This window comes from Micrasema longulum, unplaced genomic scaffold, assembly GCF_059751315.1.
Source record: "Micrasema longulum isolate JH-2025_06_02 unplaced genomic scaffold, ASM5975131v1 h1tg001791l, whole genome shotgun sequence".
Lineage (NCBI taxonomy): Eukaryota > Metazoa > Arthropoda > Insecta > Trichoptera > Brachycentridae > Micrasema > Micrasema longulum.
The window spans coordinates 2,973-22,826 of record NW_028278965.1 but is presented as its reverse complement, the minus strand read 5'-3'; the positions used below and the strand labels follow the sequence as shown (position 1 = coordinate 22,826).

Here is a 19,854-nt window from a genome sequence, read left to right as displayed (position 1 = left end):
ACTTTGAACTTAAAATATAAAAGAAATTTTATTTTACATAAAACGGATATTTTTATATCATGCTATATAATATTTCTTATAGAAGAAGAAGAAATAATATTTGATGTTTTAAAGATAATGTCGGTCAAATGTCCACCACAGAGTTGTTCAATTTTCATTAGTTCTCTCATTAGATAAGCAAAGTAGGGTAAAAAAAATTACTACCCTGGCAACACTAACGAAATGTCAATTTTCTTTTCTTCGACAATCTGACAGATGAAAAAATAATTCAATTTTTAAGTAATGTTTTTGCTACTTACACATTCATTTGCTAATTACAATGAAATGTGGTCCCATCCTGTTTCTTTAAGATCCTTGCAGTATTTCTGCACTTTAAAAGGACACAACACGGCATAGTTGAATTCAAATCAGGAGTTGCGTACTGAGCGACGTCTACAAATCATTAATGGGTCAAAACGTAAAACTGCTCATTTATGAGTAGTTTAGTCGCCTTCTGTTTGATGCTCGTATGCGGTTTCTGGACTATTCTCAATTCTATGGCCGCAACGTTAACGGTAAGCAAGCTGGAAATATTTCACAACTCTCTTATCATTGGTTGATTCATATAAACTAGAGGCATCGTTCAAAGTAGTTTGTTTTTATTAAAATATTATTTTTTTTTCGTAAATTTTCAAGAAACTTTGCCGTACAATTTAATGCTCTAATTTTTACCACGTGTAAGAAAACTTATTTGTTTCCAATTTCCCGTAGGGCTAAAGTTCCTCATTGTAAATATTCAAAGACAATGTACCCAACAACACCAGAAAATATTGACGCAGTGAGGCACAGTGTTTGTGAACGTTCAGGCACCTCTCGTCGATGCCGTGCACAGGAATTAGGATGTTGGAAAACTATCATAACATGTCGGAAATTTTTCTTGTGCCGAATTGGATCGATTCGGCCTACAGCATTTGTGGTTCTAACAGAATCGTACCACGTCTAGGATGTTTTCGGAGAAACTTTTTCTAACCGAATAATGTCAAATTGCGGTAATATCGACTAGTCCCTACGATCCCCTGATCTGACCACCCCCGGTTTTTTTCTATGATCTTAATGGAAAAGGTGTACGCCAGCAAACCAACAAAAATTCTGATGCTTAGGGGCAAAATCCGAAAAGAAATTTTCGAAATAACACCAGAAGTCTGCAAAAATGTAATGAATTATATGTTTTAAAGCGTTTTCATTTTAGCCACAAAAACCGACATCATGTTACAAACAAATTGTTAAAAACCCTTGAATAGATAATAGCATATCGAGACTTTACTGACAGAATGCATTAAGTCATATAAACAAGTTCCTAGATAATCGCATTTAATGCTTTTTTATTCTTTCTACGCATTATTTCTCCCACAATTATCTTTTTTTTTAAAAGCTCTGAAAGATTTATCTTTATACTAGGCATTTCATAAAATATGAAATCAACATCTTGTACCTTTATTAAAAAATATTTGAGATTTATAAAAACTGTTGACTTAATGACAACATATTAACAGCCTCGATATTATTAAAACTATTAAATCAATTAATGAATTTGAAACTCCAGAATTGTGATTCATTAAAAAGTTTTTTTTATAAAGTCGACCTGGAGCATATAACGCATCCTGTATATCGTAGGCAATTTGAAATGCCGTTTCAATTCGGACAGTCTAAAAATATTATTTGTTATTAAAGAAAAAAATCAAAGTATTTTTTTTTTGAAGCTGTGCAGTGGCTTATTCGTCATTTACTCATAAGGTGCCAAAAAATTAGTACTCAGTGAAGAAAATTTCTTGATAATCCATAATAGTACAATATAGGTATATAATACAAAATATGTACATATTGTATTTGTTTTGCAAATGTATATTTATGTTCATGTTCTGATGTAAAAATATACCTATGTTATTTTATGTTTTATTGTTCCTTCTCAGTCATAAACAAACATAAAATTAATGCAGCTATAAACATTTTTATTATGGCGTTTGGCGTGAAGCAAATATTTTGAACGATTGAATTATAGTATAAACAATACAATTTAAAAATACACATATTGCCATTAGACATTATTTGCAACAAAGTAATGAAATTGAAAGAAAGGAATGAAATGCCAGGAATGTGAAAAGGGCGTCGCGGGTTCGATTCCCTCCCGTTTCAAGAAAAAAAAAAGATTTTTTCTCAATAGTGTATTTTCACAAGTCAGGAACCACATAAAAAATTTCATGGAGGTTTATGGCGGATTTTTTCGGGTTTAAAAATGAGTACATACAAATTGGTATCACGACGTTTTGACGTCACGCGTTATGACTATGACCGCCGGTCTTCTAATATACATTGCGTTCAAGTTTGATGCTAAAACGTCATACGTGCCGTTGCAGAATAGGTACCTATAGTTTTGTATTTATATGTCGGCCTCATGGTGTAATGTTTAGTGCGTTTGCCTACCATGCAAAAGGTCTCGGGTTCGATTCCCAACATCATTAACATGAAATATTTATTCAAAAGGGCGTTTTTACACTAGAATATTTCATAGTCCCTGGATTGGTACCTGGAGCGTAAGACTGATCATCTTACCTTCGTGTAACAAAAATGATCAAGATACGCTGCGATTGGTGTACCAATGCAGTGCCATGTGCGCCACTAGGCGCGGAAAGGGAATTAAAGAAAATAATACACATTTATATATGTACATATATATATTTATACAACCAGAACTCTGGTTTTTGACTCTTTGCGTACCCTATAAAAAGAAACTTGACTGGAGAATAGCCGCCTCGTAATGTACTGATTAGAATGTTTGCCTATAATGCCTAGGGTCTCGGATTCGATTTCTAGCAGGCATCGTCGTAGCTAGGGGCTGGCCAGGCGGGTGGTTGTCAGGGACGCAACCCTCGGGGGTCCTATTTGCAGACCCACAGCCTCCTTTTTCACAGACGCAAAATTTAAATCTTGCCAGGGGCGCTCATGACCATAGGACGCTGATGGCAGGGTCGACATAGAAAATGTTGATTTTCATCATTCCACTCCGACACAGTAACATTAGTCTTTTTTCGTTTAATTTTATTTAAAATATTTTAACGTTTAAAATATTTTAATTTATTTAAACGGCATAAATAAAAGGGGCGTATTTATTTCTAGGGCGAATACATTATTAGTACCTACCTAGGTACAAATATTTATTCTGTTTTTCTGATTATTCCGCTATTTTTTCTTTATAAATAAAATGACATTTTTTCTTTCCAGATGTAACTCTTTTTGAAGCAAGATGGGAAAGAGAAGCAGCCATGACGAGGAGAATGACAGCGAGCTGAGCATCCTGCTGGTGGTCACAGTCATCATAGGCATGATCCTCATGGCGTCTCTCCTCCTGTGTTACATCTGTGTCTTCCGGCAACTCTGCTGTGAGGGCATAGAAGAAAATAAGAAGAGACGTAGGCGCGCAGAACGGGACAGTGTCCCATTGGCGGAAATAACACACGTGTCCAGCCAGCCCACAGAAACAGATAGAATATGATTCAGAATATTCTATAGGAAATTCTATAATAGTTCTATAATAGTTTCCTCGACAACTCAGTCATTTTGCTAAAAATTTGTTAATATACCTACGTTTTGTTCACACTTTAATGTCGTCGCATCTTTACGTTCTGTCTTTAAAAATTACAGAACGTAATAATAGAGAAATATCACATACTAAAAATACTACGACATTATGGAGAAAAGTTTTTATACATAACGTTTTAAATCGATGTTTTTTTATGTCTACAAAAACGCGACATGTTGACAATTGCGACGACAAGATTCGTGACGATGTTCTATTTAAATTTAAGCGCTCACAAAGTTCAAAATAAAACCGAATCGTGACGTATTAACGGCGTGGACAATGGAATAGACCGTTATCGCGGGAAGTGAAAATTATAAACATAAAAATATTTTTTATGCTACTACTAAGTACATAAAAAAAATTTTTTACTCGACAGTTTTTCATAGACCCTGATTAATTTAATTTAGTAAAAAAGTGATATTTCTCTATTTTACGCAATAATATTTTTTTCCATTTACGCGAGGTTTGATTTCAGACTAAAAATTATAAAAACCTAATGAAGGAAACTATCAAACCATTGCATTTCAAAATATTTCCTCATGGTAATTTATAGTAAGATAATGCATAACATGACAAATTACCCCTTTTAAAACTATACCATAAAGTAAAATAAATTTGTGAATATTGGAATTTATCTTTAGTAGTGTAGTAACATTTAATTAAAATATTGTGTCAACAGGCAACACTGGATTAATTTAATTTCAAATATTCCCTCCATTGTTTTACATATAATCGAGTATTTTTACAAATCAAGAAAAGTGTAACTCTACACACTATTCACCAATAACGTATGTATGATATAGGTATGTCTTCAAAGTAATGATCCCCCACAGCTGTAGATACGGCATTTTGCTAAATTGCATAGAACAAAAGCCTTGCATACTTTTGGGTTGGTTTAACAACAAATGTGTAATGGATTCAACCTGAGTACCTTTATAACCCATTGTTTTACTTTAAACTTTAACTATCTTTATGATTGATAATCCTAGGATGATTTTTGTACACTGGCGACTCTACAGCGATTGTAGCTTATTTCTCTGAGGGTACATCAGTGCTCTACACACGTTTTAAATAGGTATTGCAGATCTTAATATTTAGATTTATTTTTTCAATATTTTAAAATAATAGGGAGATGATATCACTACATATAACTTGATGTACTTGTTAGTTTTACGTATTGTTATAAATTAATAATAATGACACAACCAATTCATAAAGTGTTCCATTGTTTTTAGTATTTCATTTTTGTATTTTTGATGTATATTTTTGTTCCACTTAAGGTAAGTTAGATTTTCATAATAAGTTATTCTTATATGTAAATACTATATTTATAAAATTAACTGTTTTACCAAATTGCTATTAAGCATCATTATTAACCAATAGATGTTATTCAATGTATGTGCCAAATAATGACTGTGATGAAATGTTTGGTAACCTATTAATTTAATATAATTTTGTAATATTTGCAAACACACCTAATCAATCACCTAGTTTGGCAACGAGCAATCTTTTCATCGTATGTGGGCAAAGCCAAAAAGACTTAAGTCCTCAGAGTAGGAGTGCACTGGAACCTCTTTTTATACAAATGCGTTCCACACAGTAACGTATTAAAATGTGTACTACAAAAGAACGATGGTGGATAAGTTTCCTTGATTAAAATCAATTCAAGATTTAAAAAAAATATATTGTCTACTATTTATCATACCTTAATTTTATTGTAAAATTTATAATAACAACAAAATATGTACTTTAAAAAATCGTATCAAAGATTATTCCGCTATCATTATCAGACAATAGACGTACCTGTTCACGCACATTTGGTAGGAAATCACTATCATCACTAAAGATGTCCAAAGCCTGTGTTATATTTCCAGCAACAAAAGCTGTCAAATCACATTGAAATTGTAGAGCTCGCTGTGCGTTGTGATCATTTATGAAGAAATAATTGAAAAGTTTTCTAGCCTTATTTTATTGATTAATCAATGCTCAAAAAAACATATAATACATGATCAAAATATTATACTCCCAGAAGTTTTGATTTTTTTTATTATTTAAAAAAAGATAAATACTTGAGTTCCTATTATTTAATCAAATATTTCAATTTTCAGACCATTTCCTAAAAGTCATAAATAACTTGTGCTGGAAAAAAAGGAAATCGAGTTGTGGCAGAGTGGGATTTGAACCTGGGACCTTTGGTTCGCAAGTCCGCAATACTATCAAGGGACCACAAATCTGGTTCAAAAGTTATAAAAAAAAAACTAATTTGAGACATTAATTTAATTAAATAAATTTTTGATTTCAATAATTTAATTTTTGTACCTTTTTGTCCCCTCAAAACCACGCAAAAAAGAGGTTCCAATAGATATGTATTATGCATGTATTTTATTTTATTATGTAGCCTCTATTTTTGAAATACTGTTTTTCATACATGTATTTTTACATATTTTTTAATAAAAGATAAAAATAACCCGCTAAGGCTATATTTTAAAAGCTTGTTAGCAGGTGGGAAAGAGGGGGTGTGAAAGGAAGTTAAGAAAAATACACCACAGCACCCAGACCAATTGAGAGAAAATCTCCCTTGAATTTCCTTGTTGCAAGTGGCGGGAATTGACTTGCAACGCCAGTTTCACAGTTAGTCATCTAGCCAACTGCGCCACGCTTAACAATATTTATAATTCTTTGGCAGTATTTTTTGATAATCAATCATCACAATAAATTTACAGTAAAAGTCTTACACTTCAAGGTAATATTCAAAATATTGCAATGAAAATAATATATTTAATACAAAATGTGTATGTTAAATAAAACTGTATTTTGTCTGTCTGAAATCGAAACAAGGACATGGTGCATATAATATGTGTAAGGTATTCCAAAATACTAACTCTACAGTTGAGAGGTCATTTGTTAGATTGACTTCGAGAAATACACTTTATAAAAAAAACATGAGGATAGTTACCTAGTTATAAATGAAACAATATTTAAATGACGTGGAAAATTTTAATCACATTACAAAGACAAAAATAACAGTTGATTTACATGAAATATTTATTTACAATAACAATTTGAAACTTAGAATTCTCATTGCAATTATGTAGTTGTACATAAAATATGATTATCAAAAACTTGTACATAAAATGAAAAATGGGCACGAATTTTACCCAGTGACCACACAAGACACTTGACTGGATATAGCTTATTAGAAATCCAAGGGCAGAAAAAATAATAATCAAATAAAATCATAAATGATAAGAATTTGTTGTGTTCAATACTTTTGCATTTAAATTACGCTGTAAAACCAAAGTTTGTACGGAAATCTTTTCTGTAATTCTTTCTAAAGTTACCATAGTTTAGTATGGAATTGGAAAGACGAGAATAAAAAAAGGCTGAATGCTGTCAAAGCGCGATCCGTGGATTGATTGATTGATGCAAAAATGTTAAGATCCGTGGATTATGTAATTTTGAGACAAGCATTACTGATAAAATCAAAAAAGGAGTGATGTGTTGGTTCGGACATGTAGAGCGAACGAATGACAAAAGAACAGTTGAATGAAAATTATGCGAATGTTGATGGATGCAGAAAACAAGGAAGACTGAGAAAGACATGGAATGACCAAATTCAACAAATATTTAAAGATGGATACATCAATAATCATTGTCTGTGCATTTTTCACTTTTTCTCTTTCACTGTAGGTTACCATGTACTACAACCTCTACTACCACATCATAATCAATAGAATATAGACTTCAAAACGCGAACAATAACCGCAACAAACAAACGTCAACTCAGCATGGAGGGGGAATTTCATTTCTCGCAAAACACTGCCGAGATTCTTCTAGATGTGCTAGTTAATAGAACAGTATGTACATGCATAGGTAAGAGTTTGTTTTATTCTAGGATTAAATATTTATTAAACTAAAATACAAACATCTATGTACATATTCACAAATAAAAAAACACAGAACAAAATGACGAATTGCGTACGTAACAAAAAAATCTCGCATACAAAGAATTTGCTATTTATTATAGGAGCCAATGCGTGTGATATATTAAACATAAATAATAATAAATTCAAAAGGAAAATCAGCGACAGCATGCAGGCATTATCGTCGTGGGTGAGTAATGATGGTTAAATACAATACTATTTTTATAATTTTTATTTTTATTTTAAAATGTGTACAAATATAAAAATTTTTGTTCTCCGAATTTTATTATTGTATAATATAACTTTACTTATGACTCATTACGTATATTGTTAATTATAAGTTTGAAATCTTTTTGGTCTAGTATTAAGTATCTAATATAATATAATTGTATTATTGTGTATATGACTGTAGATTTCAATAAATAAATCAAATAAAATAATGTGTACACTACAGCACATAATATATTGTCACTGTACCGGTATATCTTATTTACAAAACACTTTTTATTTAGAAAAAAAAGGCATATCTTGAGTGATGGGAATAATATTTATGGGGTTATAAATGAAATATAATATAAAAACATAATAATTAATAAACTATAATAAAACAACAAACAATAATAAAAAACATAGTTTTTATCTCCGAATAACATTACCCAATAATTAATATAATCAAAATATTGATTTTAAAACAGCATTTTTATTTTCCAAATATTGGCCTGACAGTAAAATAAGATATTTGATATAAAAAATGTATTCCTACGCGTGGCAAAAATAAGAGCACTAAATTGTACGCCGAAGTTTCTCAAAAATGAATTTAAAACATATCAAAAATGATTTACTTTGAATGATGTCACTAGTTCTTCTGAATCAACCAATAATGAGAGAGTTATGATATATTTCCGGTTTGACCGATAAGTAGAACTCATAGAGAAGAAGAGGAAGAGAACTTGAGACGTCACACGCGAAGTAAATCAAAGTAAAATAGTATTCAAAAATACTAAACTTCAAAAAATCATAACACTGATAAAAGGACGTATAAAAATTTAAAATTGGCTTAGTTTAATAGTCTATTAACAAATAAAAAAATATAAAAAAACCACTGAACTTCCTCATTTAGAATCCTACAGAATAAAAATCAAATCAAAAATAAATTGAGACACTTAATTCAGAAAATTACTTTAATGTTTTTATGAATCAAATTAAATATTTTTAAACAAACATTTAGTAGGTCTCTGTATTTTATACCAATAAAAAATATATAAGTCAAATTAATAAAAAATAGAGTTGCAAAAAAATATGATTCATGGGTTTGTGTTATAAAATAACAGAAATAGGACCAGTATTGTCAATCTAAATTTTTCTAGAACGATTTTATTATTTTTAAAGAAGTGTAATCTCAGAAAAAAGTAATAAAGTAATATTAAATAAACTACGTATTGCACAGAATGTTTACTTGCTTAACTTGAAAATAAAATAAACTTATTTTAAAATGAAATTCCAACACTATTTCTTGTATAACCCTTGTACTTAAATGATTATGATAATAGTAAAATAAACAAATAATTCCAACATTATGTCTCTTATAATCCTTGTTCTTCCAATGACAAAGCAACAATAGAACGCAGTGCTTGAGGTTTACAGTGTTCTTCCAACCAACCAAATACTCCGGATGATAATTCTGCGAAGTTATTCATCGGGACAGACTCAAATGACTCAAACAGGTGGTCCATGATTGACTGGAACTAATAACAAGAATTGAATAATCAGTTAAAATAAAATAAAGTAGTGAAAATAAATCAATTTTTATATTTATTTTGAATTGAATATAGTCACCTTAATTTGAATACAACGTAAGTCACTTAATTATAACTTTATGGGAGACTATAAAAACCTCCATAAATCAGTGATTTTCTATGAAACTTAGGTGGTTTTTTTTACCAAATATTTTGTTTTTAAGGTACACATAATTTTTTAGTGTTTTATCCAAACAAATGTAAACTACTGTACTACTGACCACCTACTGACTTATGCTATATTCCACTGTATCTTCTTTGAGATATGCGTTAAAATCTGTTTCACTTCTTTTCGTCAACAATTTCTTCGTTCAAATGACAGAGATAGATGCTATTTTGTACGGTGAAAAATATTAAATCAGAATCTTAATTACAGAAAAAAAATACTTACATTGTATTCAAATTAAGGCGATGATAAGTATGTATGATTGTGGATCAATTATTTCTTTACAATTTATTTAATAATTGGATCGATTGTGCTGATAATACTCCTAATACTCCCTTTCGTCGCAATAAATGAAACACAAAAGCAGCTCAAAATTCTCCTTTAGAGAGAGCAATCAGTATATTTTTAATGTAAAATATGAGAAAATGTACGATTTGGAGTTGTTAAACAACTCAGCTCTCTGCTACAAACGGAAGCTGAGTCTCATTTATATAATTGATAATGATTAGCCTTTTAAAATATTTTTATCTTAACCAAATCCACTCCTATAAATCATACAATATACTCACCACATTCCACACACTTCACTCAAATTCAAATTAATTTATTTTGCCAAAATAACATTACAAGTAACAAAATATATAAGGCGTTATATTGGGACAAAATATCAAACTGGGAATTCTTGAGCAATGGTTAGATATTATTAAGGTATAATACTCTCCAATAGCAGAGTATTTGCCTCTTTTTACTGATGTGAAAGATGTCGATCTCCAAAGTGATAATGTGCAGCTGCCTGACTGCTCTTCAAATTGGCATAACCAGATGCAGGTTAGTTCTGGAAGCCGGGAGGTAAGCTGACGTTGTCAGAGATAACATCAGGAACATAAAAATTGATACTCTCTAAAACGGCTGAATTCTCGATAAAACCTCTTACCAGTCTGAAAAAATGAGTCAGGGTGAACCTATCGCTTCTATGTTCCTCATACCACACTCCACACACCACACACCACACTCAAAACCCATAAAACAATAACAACACTAACACAAATAATATATACCTATTCTTATTACATCTTGTTGTCCTTGTTAGAAATTTTTATTGTGTTGTGTACGCAATTGGTACATTAGATTTAAATTTTTTATAATAATTTTCTATACATTGTTGGGATACCGTTTGACTCTATAAAAGTCTTTCCTGTCTTCCTGATTCATATTTTGGACATAAATATATATTTTTGGTGTTTATTATAAATATTTTTCACACATTTTATGCACAGAAAAATCTTTTCCAGCCCATTAAAAAAAACATACAAAGGGTGTTTGATTCTTTAGAGGTTTTCATCAGAACACAAATTAGAACTTTGCTTGGATTTTGTGCAAAAAAAGCTTAAAATGTCATTGAAGGATTTCAAGTGTATTATAATGAGCGTGGTGAACAGGGTTATTTTAAATATATGCGGTAAAATGAATTTATTTTATAGATGCTATAAAGTGGTAGGTGCGTATTAGGAGAAATTGAAACATTATTAAAAACTACCAGTAAGTAAGATATCAGTATACTGAAAACATTATAAAACACTGTGCGCACAACAATAACTATAAATAAACAAATGAATATGATTTTACATATCGTGAATGAGTTTGATTTATGGTTTTACTTACAAGTCTGAATTTGTCAGCATCTGAGAGTATGGCTCCAGGTCCACGAGGTGGCGGTCTCTGCTGCAGAAGTTGTGTGTATGCATTCCTCATGATGTTCAGAGCCTCGGCTTCCTTCCGAAGGGCAGCTCTTTCGCAACTCGCTCTGCGACGTGACTGGATAAGGAACTGAGCATACTCAATAGATTTTTGAAGAATCTAGAAGTAAAAATACACGTTAAGTATGCTGTTGATACATGATAATAAAGTTACGTATTCCTAAATCAATATTAAAAATATACACAATTTACTTACAGTTGCTTTACTTAGTTTATATCCAGAAGCATCGGTTTGTTGGCACGTAGGAACTAACTCTTGAAGTAGATCATACCCTTTCTTGATTGCATCACGTCTTTTCTGTTCGGCCTATTGATAAAAATCAATCATGTTAATGAAATAACACACAAGAAATGGTATTTGGTGAGCTAAAAAGGTTTGGTAATGAATAATTATTAAAACCATTATTTCACTTATCCATACTTATTATCCTAGTTAATTCAACTGGGAGATAGCATTATGCATGGTAGAGGATGTGCAATCTACTACAAAACATATCTAGCTAAATTGTAATCAAAAGATACTTGAAATAAAAAGCCCCTTTATTCTTAAAGATAAAATAATATAGGTAACACAAAATCAAGTATCGGATATTATCAAAGCTATGGACTGCGGTATAGACAGTTAATTGAATGAAGTAATTGTTAGTGTAAACAGAAATTATTCAATTTATGCAGAAAAACTTCAAAAAATTTAAAGATAAAATAAAAACAGTATCAGGATAACAAGTAAAAATACTATATGTCTTAGCATTCTCTAAACAGCAAATAATAATAACAACAGTCAATAAATCAATTAAATTCTACAGCGACAATACAATCGAATCAAAGTTTGACTGTCACTTGAAAAACATAATTCATTTATATTGATATGTTATCTGATGAAAATATCTAAAGTGTAAAGAATGACATATTTCTCCAATCTCAGGTCAAGGCTGTTCATTAATAGTGATTAATTAAATATAAAACCACACAAATAAATGTGTTGGAATTATAAAAAACTAATACACAATAAATAATTTCAAGCTTCTTTAGGGCAAGTCAATGTGTTTATCAATCTTTGAACTATGTATCGTACTACAACTAGGTAACTTCAAAATCAGAATTTTTGAGTAACTCACTAAAAACACATTTTTGTATCTTCCTCCATGAATGCTACAAATAGGCAAGTAGTGATTCATTACAATCATATTATGTTATGATGATTTGAATGCATGACTAGTCTATTTGTAGTGAGGAGGAAAGAAAAATGTGGTTTTAGTGGGTAACTCAATGCTGATTTTGAAGATACCTAGTTGTAGTAATTATCCTGTGATATGACCACCGATTACTTATAATATAATTTTATTTAGATTTTAAAAATCCAAACATGCTTTCCTACGCACACCAGATTAAAGAGAAGTATTATAATGTACCTGTGTGTGTGCCTCTCGCCTCCGTTCTTTATAACTTAATGTTGAAGATTTGTCTCCGCTGTCATCTTCATCTTCTGTAAATATAATCAAAGGATTTTTTAATGAAATAAAAGTGAAGTTAAAGGTGAAAAATTAAATGTCATTTTTACAATTCATACACATTTCTTGCAGATATAATAAATCACACAATCATAAGAAATGCGAATTAAATATGCAAAGATTAGGTTTTACCATAAATTATTTTTGGCTAATAATTCATTATAGTTCAAGTAGGAAAATATGTCTGCGTAATAAATTAAGAAGTGAAAGAAAAAAACTAAAACTATTTGTGTGCATACATATTAAATTGTAGTACATTCACATTATTTATTTATTAACTTATTCATATCATATGAAATTTAGTTATATTTTACATAATATATTATATTCAAGAGCTTATTATGGCTTTTAAGGCTGTCCCAGTGTCAAGCTATAATAATTAACATGGGGGAAAAAAGTAAATTAAAATAAATAATAACAGCCCAAAAAAAATTGAGTACTTTTAAAATAAAATAAAATAATAATAATAAAATAGTACTAAATAAAGTTACAAATATAATCATGAAAATAGCATAGCAAAGAAAAAAAATAGTGATAAATACATAAAACATCGCTACAATAAAATTATTCCTGCAGAAATCTCATACAGCGGTCTCTTTTCTAATGCAGAAAATATATAGTATGAGCTTAACTGAGTTGCATAGTTTTAATTTGAAGTGTGAAAAAAATAGGTATTCTATAGGGTTTTACATCAACGGCGCTCAAACTTAAAATGAAATAAAACAAGTTGTGTATGAGACATCCATTTATGAAAAAAGTATATTTGAAAGAGCATTAGATTATCAGTCTGTTTTTTGGTTAGCTGGAAGATATTGCTTTTAGCAATAAGTCCGCCAAAGTACCTTTTCTTTGTACTTGAAGTTTTAAATAAATAAATTACGTGGATTCATGTTGGAACCACATTTCATTGAGATTCATATCTTCCAATCCAGGGCATGAAAAATTGATTATCATCGACCTGGATTTTTCGCCATTGACAGTTATGGCGGTGCCAGCTTTATCTTGGAAGAAGTACAGGCAAATGACCCGCAGGACCAAAATCCACACCAATCAGTGACGTTTTCTGGATGCATTCGCAACCGATGGATCTCATGTGGATTGTTATCTCCCCAAGGCGATAATTTTGGTTGTATACATAGCCATTTATCCAAAAATGGGCCTCATCGCTGAAGATGATTTTCCGTCTGAAACGTACCTTAAACTGAGTACTCATTTTGGAAGTAAAGTTTGATGATTTGCACGCGTTGCTCAACACTATAACTTTATATATTGATTTGCCAAACATAAATTATTATAACAGCTGAAACTTTCACCAACATGGCCACTATACACTATTAAAGTTCGAGTGCCCCTACTGGAAAACCCTTTACAAGACATAAGATCCTCCACCCTTAATGTATTCATTATATTACATCCTTTTGAAAAAAGCAATCTTACCATTCATCTCCAATTTTGGAGTAATTTTGTGTTAGAAAATAGGAAACAAGTTGTAGTCGAACAGGATAAGATTCTCAGACCTCCTGATTTGGAGTCCACAACACTACCAGGAACCACAACATGTCTTATGAAATTAAATTTTTGCCTACAAACATTTGGACACACTCAAAATATTGTTGATTAAACCAGCTGGTCCGAAATAATAATAAAAATGTTTTCAGGCCTTGCCTAGAAAGTGAAATAATTCAGTCATATGAATCTCACCCACATCAATAAAAGTTTCAATTCTTGAGCTTCCCAAAAATCAACAGATGGAAGAATAATGGATGCTCAAATTTAAGCAAAATGGTGAACGTTACAGTGTGTAAAGTAGCCATTTAAACCAGCCAATGACAGATCATAAGCCCGGTAAATGCCTAGACTTCCATATTTCCTTTTCTAAAATGTTCCTTATATCTGTTGCAATACGTCAACAGTATTTTACTGCTAGAAAATGTATAACTCTAGTTCTACATTGATTCAAATACATAATAATTGTAGCTAATATATTTATAATAAACAGTTTTAAAGATTATTAAATTATACTTGCATTAAAAGAGATTTTCAAAGAGCATATTTTCAGAAGAAATCATTTCCTAGATAACCTGCTATCAGTATTGTTATTACATTATCAGTACGTGAGTATAAAAAAATAATGTAATTTGGTAAGGTATCCAAAATAAAACACTTTTATCGGATTTAATTATCATTTTCTTTTTTTTTTAAATATGTCACGTGTTTCGTCTTGTTAGGACATATTATACACCTATATCATTAAACAGTAATTATTGTCAGTATATAAGGATACTTTGTAAATATATAAGTCAGTTTGATAATATCCTAACAAGACAAAATGCATCACATATGTTTAAAAAAAAAAAAGTAGAATTAAACCCAATAAAAGTGTTTTATTTTGGATACCTTACCAAATTTCATAATGAAAGTCTACCAAATGTCTACATACATATTAAATAAAAAAATAAAAATTATATAAAATGATTTCTTTTTCATGCTGCACTAATTGAATCGTGTGATGCAGAAACAACACACAAACCAACTTTTAGGATTTCAACTTAATGATGCCATCTTGTTTTTTTAACCTAGACGAACATTCTGAGCAAAAATAACAAACATCTGATCATTAGTGAATTTGATTCACGACAAAGACGACTATTGCTTTGTTCGTTGCTAATGATATTACAATAAAATAAATACAGGTTGCTCCTGCGTTCATCCGAATATTACTGCAATTCTTAAAAGTAATATTATAATAATATATATTCAATATATAGGTAGGTATAAATGTATGGATGTTTATACTTTTTCATTTAATCTACTCATCTCGTCTACACGTAGGCACTGTTTGTTTCTACATCCTTAAATATGCTATTATCTTTTAATGACATATTTATTACAATTTATTTTTTTTAACCGTATATCGTCGTTGCGTCTTGAAAATCGGCTATTTATTTTTGCACAAAAATGTTCAGGAGAAACAAAAAAAACATTGCAAATTGTAATAGAAATGTCAGGGAACATTGATTTTTTTAATAAATACTTAATTGTAGTACGTTTATGAAAATTGGTAGGTCATCATTTTAACTGTGGCAAAAAAAAAAACAAACCATGATGCTGTTTCTCCATAGAGGTAGGTAGGCAGAGGACATAGAATGCCATATCATTCTGCCTTTGCATACAGACCTCTCTTCCTCTACATTCATACATCTTCTCATGCACGCCCGTAGATTATTACGACTTTTGAAATGTCCATGTTCAAGCATCTGTTGGAATTGGTCGTGCCATGTCTTCCTCGTTTTCTGCATCCATCAACATTCGCATTAAAATTTTTTTTAGCCATTCTTTCACTATTCATTTGCTCTACAGAACTCTATTCCTGATTTGTCGGTAATGCTAAACTAAAATTTACATAATGCGCGGAACTCGGCATTTGTGCACCTATCCTAAACTACCTATGTGCTCTGTAGTTGAAAGATTTATTGTACAGCGCCTTTAAGGTTATTTTTAAAAAATAGCGCTATAAAAAATATTTAGAATAACAAAAATAATATAATAATTGCGTATAAGACAAACCAGTTTAATGGTAAAGTTTAGGAGGAAGTATTGAATAAAGAAAGTTACAATTTAATAGATAGAAAACATGAAGCATTTTTGAATACAAGGTAATAATACTACACAATCAGCTAACACTATCTTATCTGCCTACTATCAATATAGCCTTAAAGTTATTGCTCACATAAATTAATGAGATTGAACTCATCATCTATTATCACACAATGTTATCAGCTACAAACATTATCTTAATAAACCAAATATAAATAATTCAACAAAAATGTTCTCTATTTCTGTTGTAATATGCTAATCTATCTACCTAGAAGGTGAAATTCTGTTTTTGTCTACAAAAAATTGGACAAACTCAAAATATTGTTGATTGCACCAGCTGGTCCGAAATAATAATAAAAATGTTTTCAGGCCTTGCCTAGGTGGAATAATTCAGTCAGATGAATCTCACCCCGTAAATAAAGGTTTCAGCTCAAAGTGGAAGAATCAAAGAAAAAAGGATGTTCAAACATAGGCAAATTAGAGAATGTTACATAGTGCGTCAAGTGGCCATTTAAACCTGCCAATAACAGATCAAAAGCCCTGTTAATACTTCAATATTTCTTTCTCTAAAATGTTTTCCATTTGCGTTGTAATATGTTAATTAAAACAAACAGGTTTTTTTACAGCTTGCCCATCACATACCGCATCTGAGGACATAAGTCTCCTCGGCGGTGCCCACATACACGGAAAATTTGCTCATTGTCAAACGAGAATAGCTGCCCGAAAGAGCTCTCTGAAATCTGGTAGCCTTAGCATTTTTGTGCTGAAAGAAAGTAATCCAGAAGGTTTTTTTTACACTTACATCTACGATTAATTACAAATTATCAATTTACATTACCTCCCTATCCACACCCGCTAATGCATAGAGCACTGTGTTGGCACACCAAATGCAGTGTAACTTGATCATTTGTTACATGAAGGCAAGATGATTAGTCTTATGCTTCAGGTGTCAGTTCAGAAACTATGAAATATTGAAGTGTAAAACCAACTTAAAAATCAATATTTTATGTTGACTTTGTCAGGATACCCAGGACCTCAAGTATGGTATACGAATGGGTCAACCACCACATTACAATGAGTACTTATCTATGGTAGATTTCTATTTTTAAGATTTTTAAGAGGGTTGTTCAACGAGTCCCATCCAGGATTTTGGTTCAAACACGGATAATAGTGATTATAAAATAATAAACAAGTTTTCTAATTTTTATGTAAACAAGTCGGTTTGTTTGTTTAATTGATAATTCTGTTTTCTCAATTACCAATAACGTTTATTTTGAACAGTGTATTTTTAGAATAGTTGAGAGGAAAGGCGGTCTGACTTTTCTTCATACAAACATATTCCCGTATTTTCTCCCTGGATTATGGCACTAGAGCAGTGATTTTCTGGTACACTACAGATATTTACCATTAGCGTGTAGCTATCATACAGCTTTTATGATAGACTGTTTTTAACGGGAGCTAAGATCTAAAAACCAATAAAAGCGGCCAGTTTTATTTGCCATCTTCGGACGTATGGTATACAAATATGATAAATCATTTTGAAAAATGGAACGTGGTTTAAATACTTATTCATCGAAATTTCCAGACACTGATTATCTTTTTTATTTTTTCAGTCTTTATTCAATAAAATACTCACATTAATGTAATATTAATACATTATAAAAAGAAAACAAAGTATTAAAACATATTTTTTCCTGATAAACTATTAAATAATAGTTTGTCATCGGGTGCTCAGACATTAGTTTTAATTAATAATTAAATAAAAGAGTACAGACATAATACTGTATCCATATAATATAATTAATAAAGTTTTTGATGCTTTGAAAAATATTACTAAGAAGATAGAAAAGAAAAAACTCAATAAAACCAGATAAAATGGTTTAAAAAATATTTTTTTTAAAGTAAGAAAATAGAGAAAAATAATACAATTCAAATTAAAGAATAGCCATTTACTTGAATACATTTTAAACATAGGAAAAAATATATCTACATATATAAACAGTGTGTGCTCATAAATGTAATCAAAACACGATAAAAAATAAAACAAATTAATTTAAAAGATGACATAATTTAAACTTTAAAAAGGTAGATATTTTTTTTTGTCAAAACACATTTTTTTACTCTGATGATAAGGTAACACACTATTGGCTGGAAAATATTTATTCGCTTGAATCACTTATATTTAAAAAAAATATGATTGAATTTTTATTTATTTTTTGCATTAAAAATAAATTAATTACACAAACCCAATTAAAATTGCATACCATGAGAAAAAAATATTTGTTTTGTTTTACATATTTGTAAAAAATAAAATATACAAGATTTTCCAATGTCATGCTTATCTTAATAATTACTTAATTTATTTTATTTTATTATCAAAAAATATTTTTATCAAAATTATTTAGTAATATTCATAAGTGATGGATTTTATTTTATTTGGTGTTCTTATTAACTAAACCAACCAGTTCATTGTACTACTAAATATTTTATCTCTGTAATTTATTGTACATATATTTCAAAATATGTTTTATTTTTTCTTCTGGGCATTCTGTTGATTGACATTATCAAATGCACCAAACATGATTGTTCGTAAAATTGATTGACATATTTAGGAAGAACGAAAAAATAATGTTTTTGCAAATCGTTTGAAATTCGTGCACGGAGTTTCATTTAAAATTTAGAAAGAAAATAAATCTATGAAAATATTTTTACTAACCAGAATTATGTGGTGAGGATGTAGGAGTATGCAAAGATCCAGTACTGCTACACCGAGAGAAGATGTGATCTCTCTCAGTAGGACTTGAAGGTTCTATTTTCATTTCTGAAATAATAACAATGGTTAAAATAACAACGTCCATTGAAAAACACGTTTTTAAAAAAATGTACTACTAACAAAAATATTTAAACCTCTACTTGTGTCATTGAAAGCTGCCTCTGCCATTTCGTTATTCGATAGAGAAAAAAATGTTAATATTACTTAAAATTACACGTCAAACGCCAACCATTCTAAATTCTAGCTGTCAAAGGAACTGAAATGGCATTGTTGCCAGTTGAAATATTGTGTCATAAAATTATTTGGTCCGTAGTTCTTACCTTAGAATAAAATTATTAAAAAAATGGTATTTATTAGTAAAATTAGAAAATTATTACAGAAGGCCATAAAATCTTATACCTATCTTCGTCTAGTTGCTCTATCCGTTTTTCTTTGTCTCCTCACCATCCCATAATAAGGTGGTTCCACACTCAAAATTGTGTTTTCTACAAATACTTACACATCTGTAAGTAACTTCTTCATATTATGTACACATTAATTATGTTGCTCTTCATCTTATTAAATAATTAAAGATGAAATCAGAATCAAATAAATCCATGGATGCCACAATCCCAACATTTAACCTGAATTATTTTATGCGTAATAGAACACCATATCATAATAATATATTGGTATGCATCATACATTTATTCAGCGCTGGATCTAAGAGGTGCTA

General features: G+C 30.2%; 1 protein-coding gene and 1 long non-coding RNA gene across 3 annotated transcripts in view; one reads left to right on the top strand and one right to left on the bottom strand.

Annotated features, from left to right (window-relative positions):
- Positions 1 to 4,299, top strand: part of LOC148273977 (uncharacterized) — a 50,628-nt gene extending 46,329 nt beyond the window's left edge. Inside the window, exon 2 of the long non-coding RNA XR_015824413.1 lies at positions 3,259 to 4,299. This is a non-coding gene — a long non-coding RNA (uncharacterized LOC148273977). The remainder of the gene's footprint in view (positions 1 to 3,258) is intronic.
- A 3,675-nt stretch (positions 4,300 to 7,974) lies between these two features.
- On the bottom strand, positions 7,975 to 19,401 carry bigmax (helix-loop-helix-leucine zipper transcription factor bigmax). Of its 2 annotated transcripts, none has more exons than XM_088237793.1 (6): positions 19,274 to 19,401; positions 19,083 to 19,187; positions 12,671 to 12,744; positions 11,455 to 11,565; positions 11,164 to 11,358; positions 7,975 to 9,284 (listed from the first exon to the last, which is right to left on the bottom strand). In XM_088237793.1, the coding sequence occupies exons 1-6, from the start codon at positions 19,305 to 19,307 to the stop codon at positions 9,123 to 9,125; spliced, it is 681 nt and encodes a 226-aa protein (XP_088093919.1). In that variant the 5' UTR covers positions 19,308 to 19,401; the 3' UTR covers positions 7,975 to 9,122. The 2 variants fall into 2 exon arrangements, with proteins under 2 accessions (XP_088093919.1, XP_088093920.1); XM_088237794.1 differs by having other exon boundaries at positions 8,980 to 9,284; positions 19,280 to 19,386.
- Positions 19,402 to 19,854: the final 453 nt, after the last annotated feature.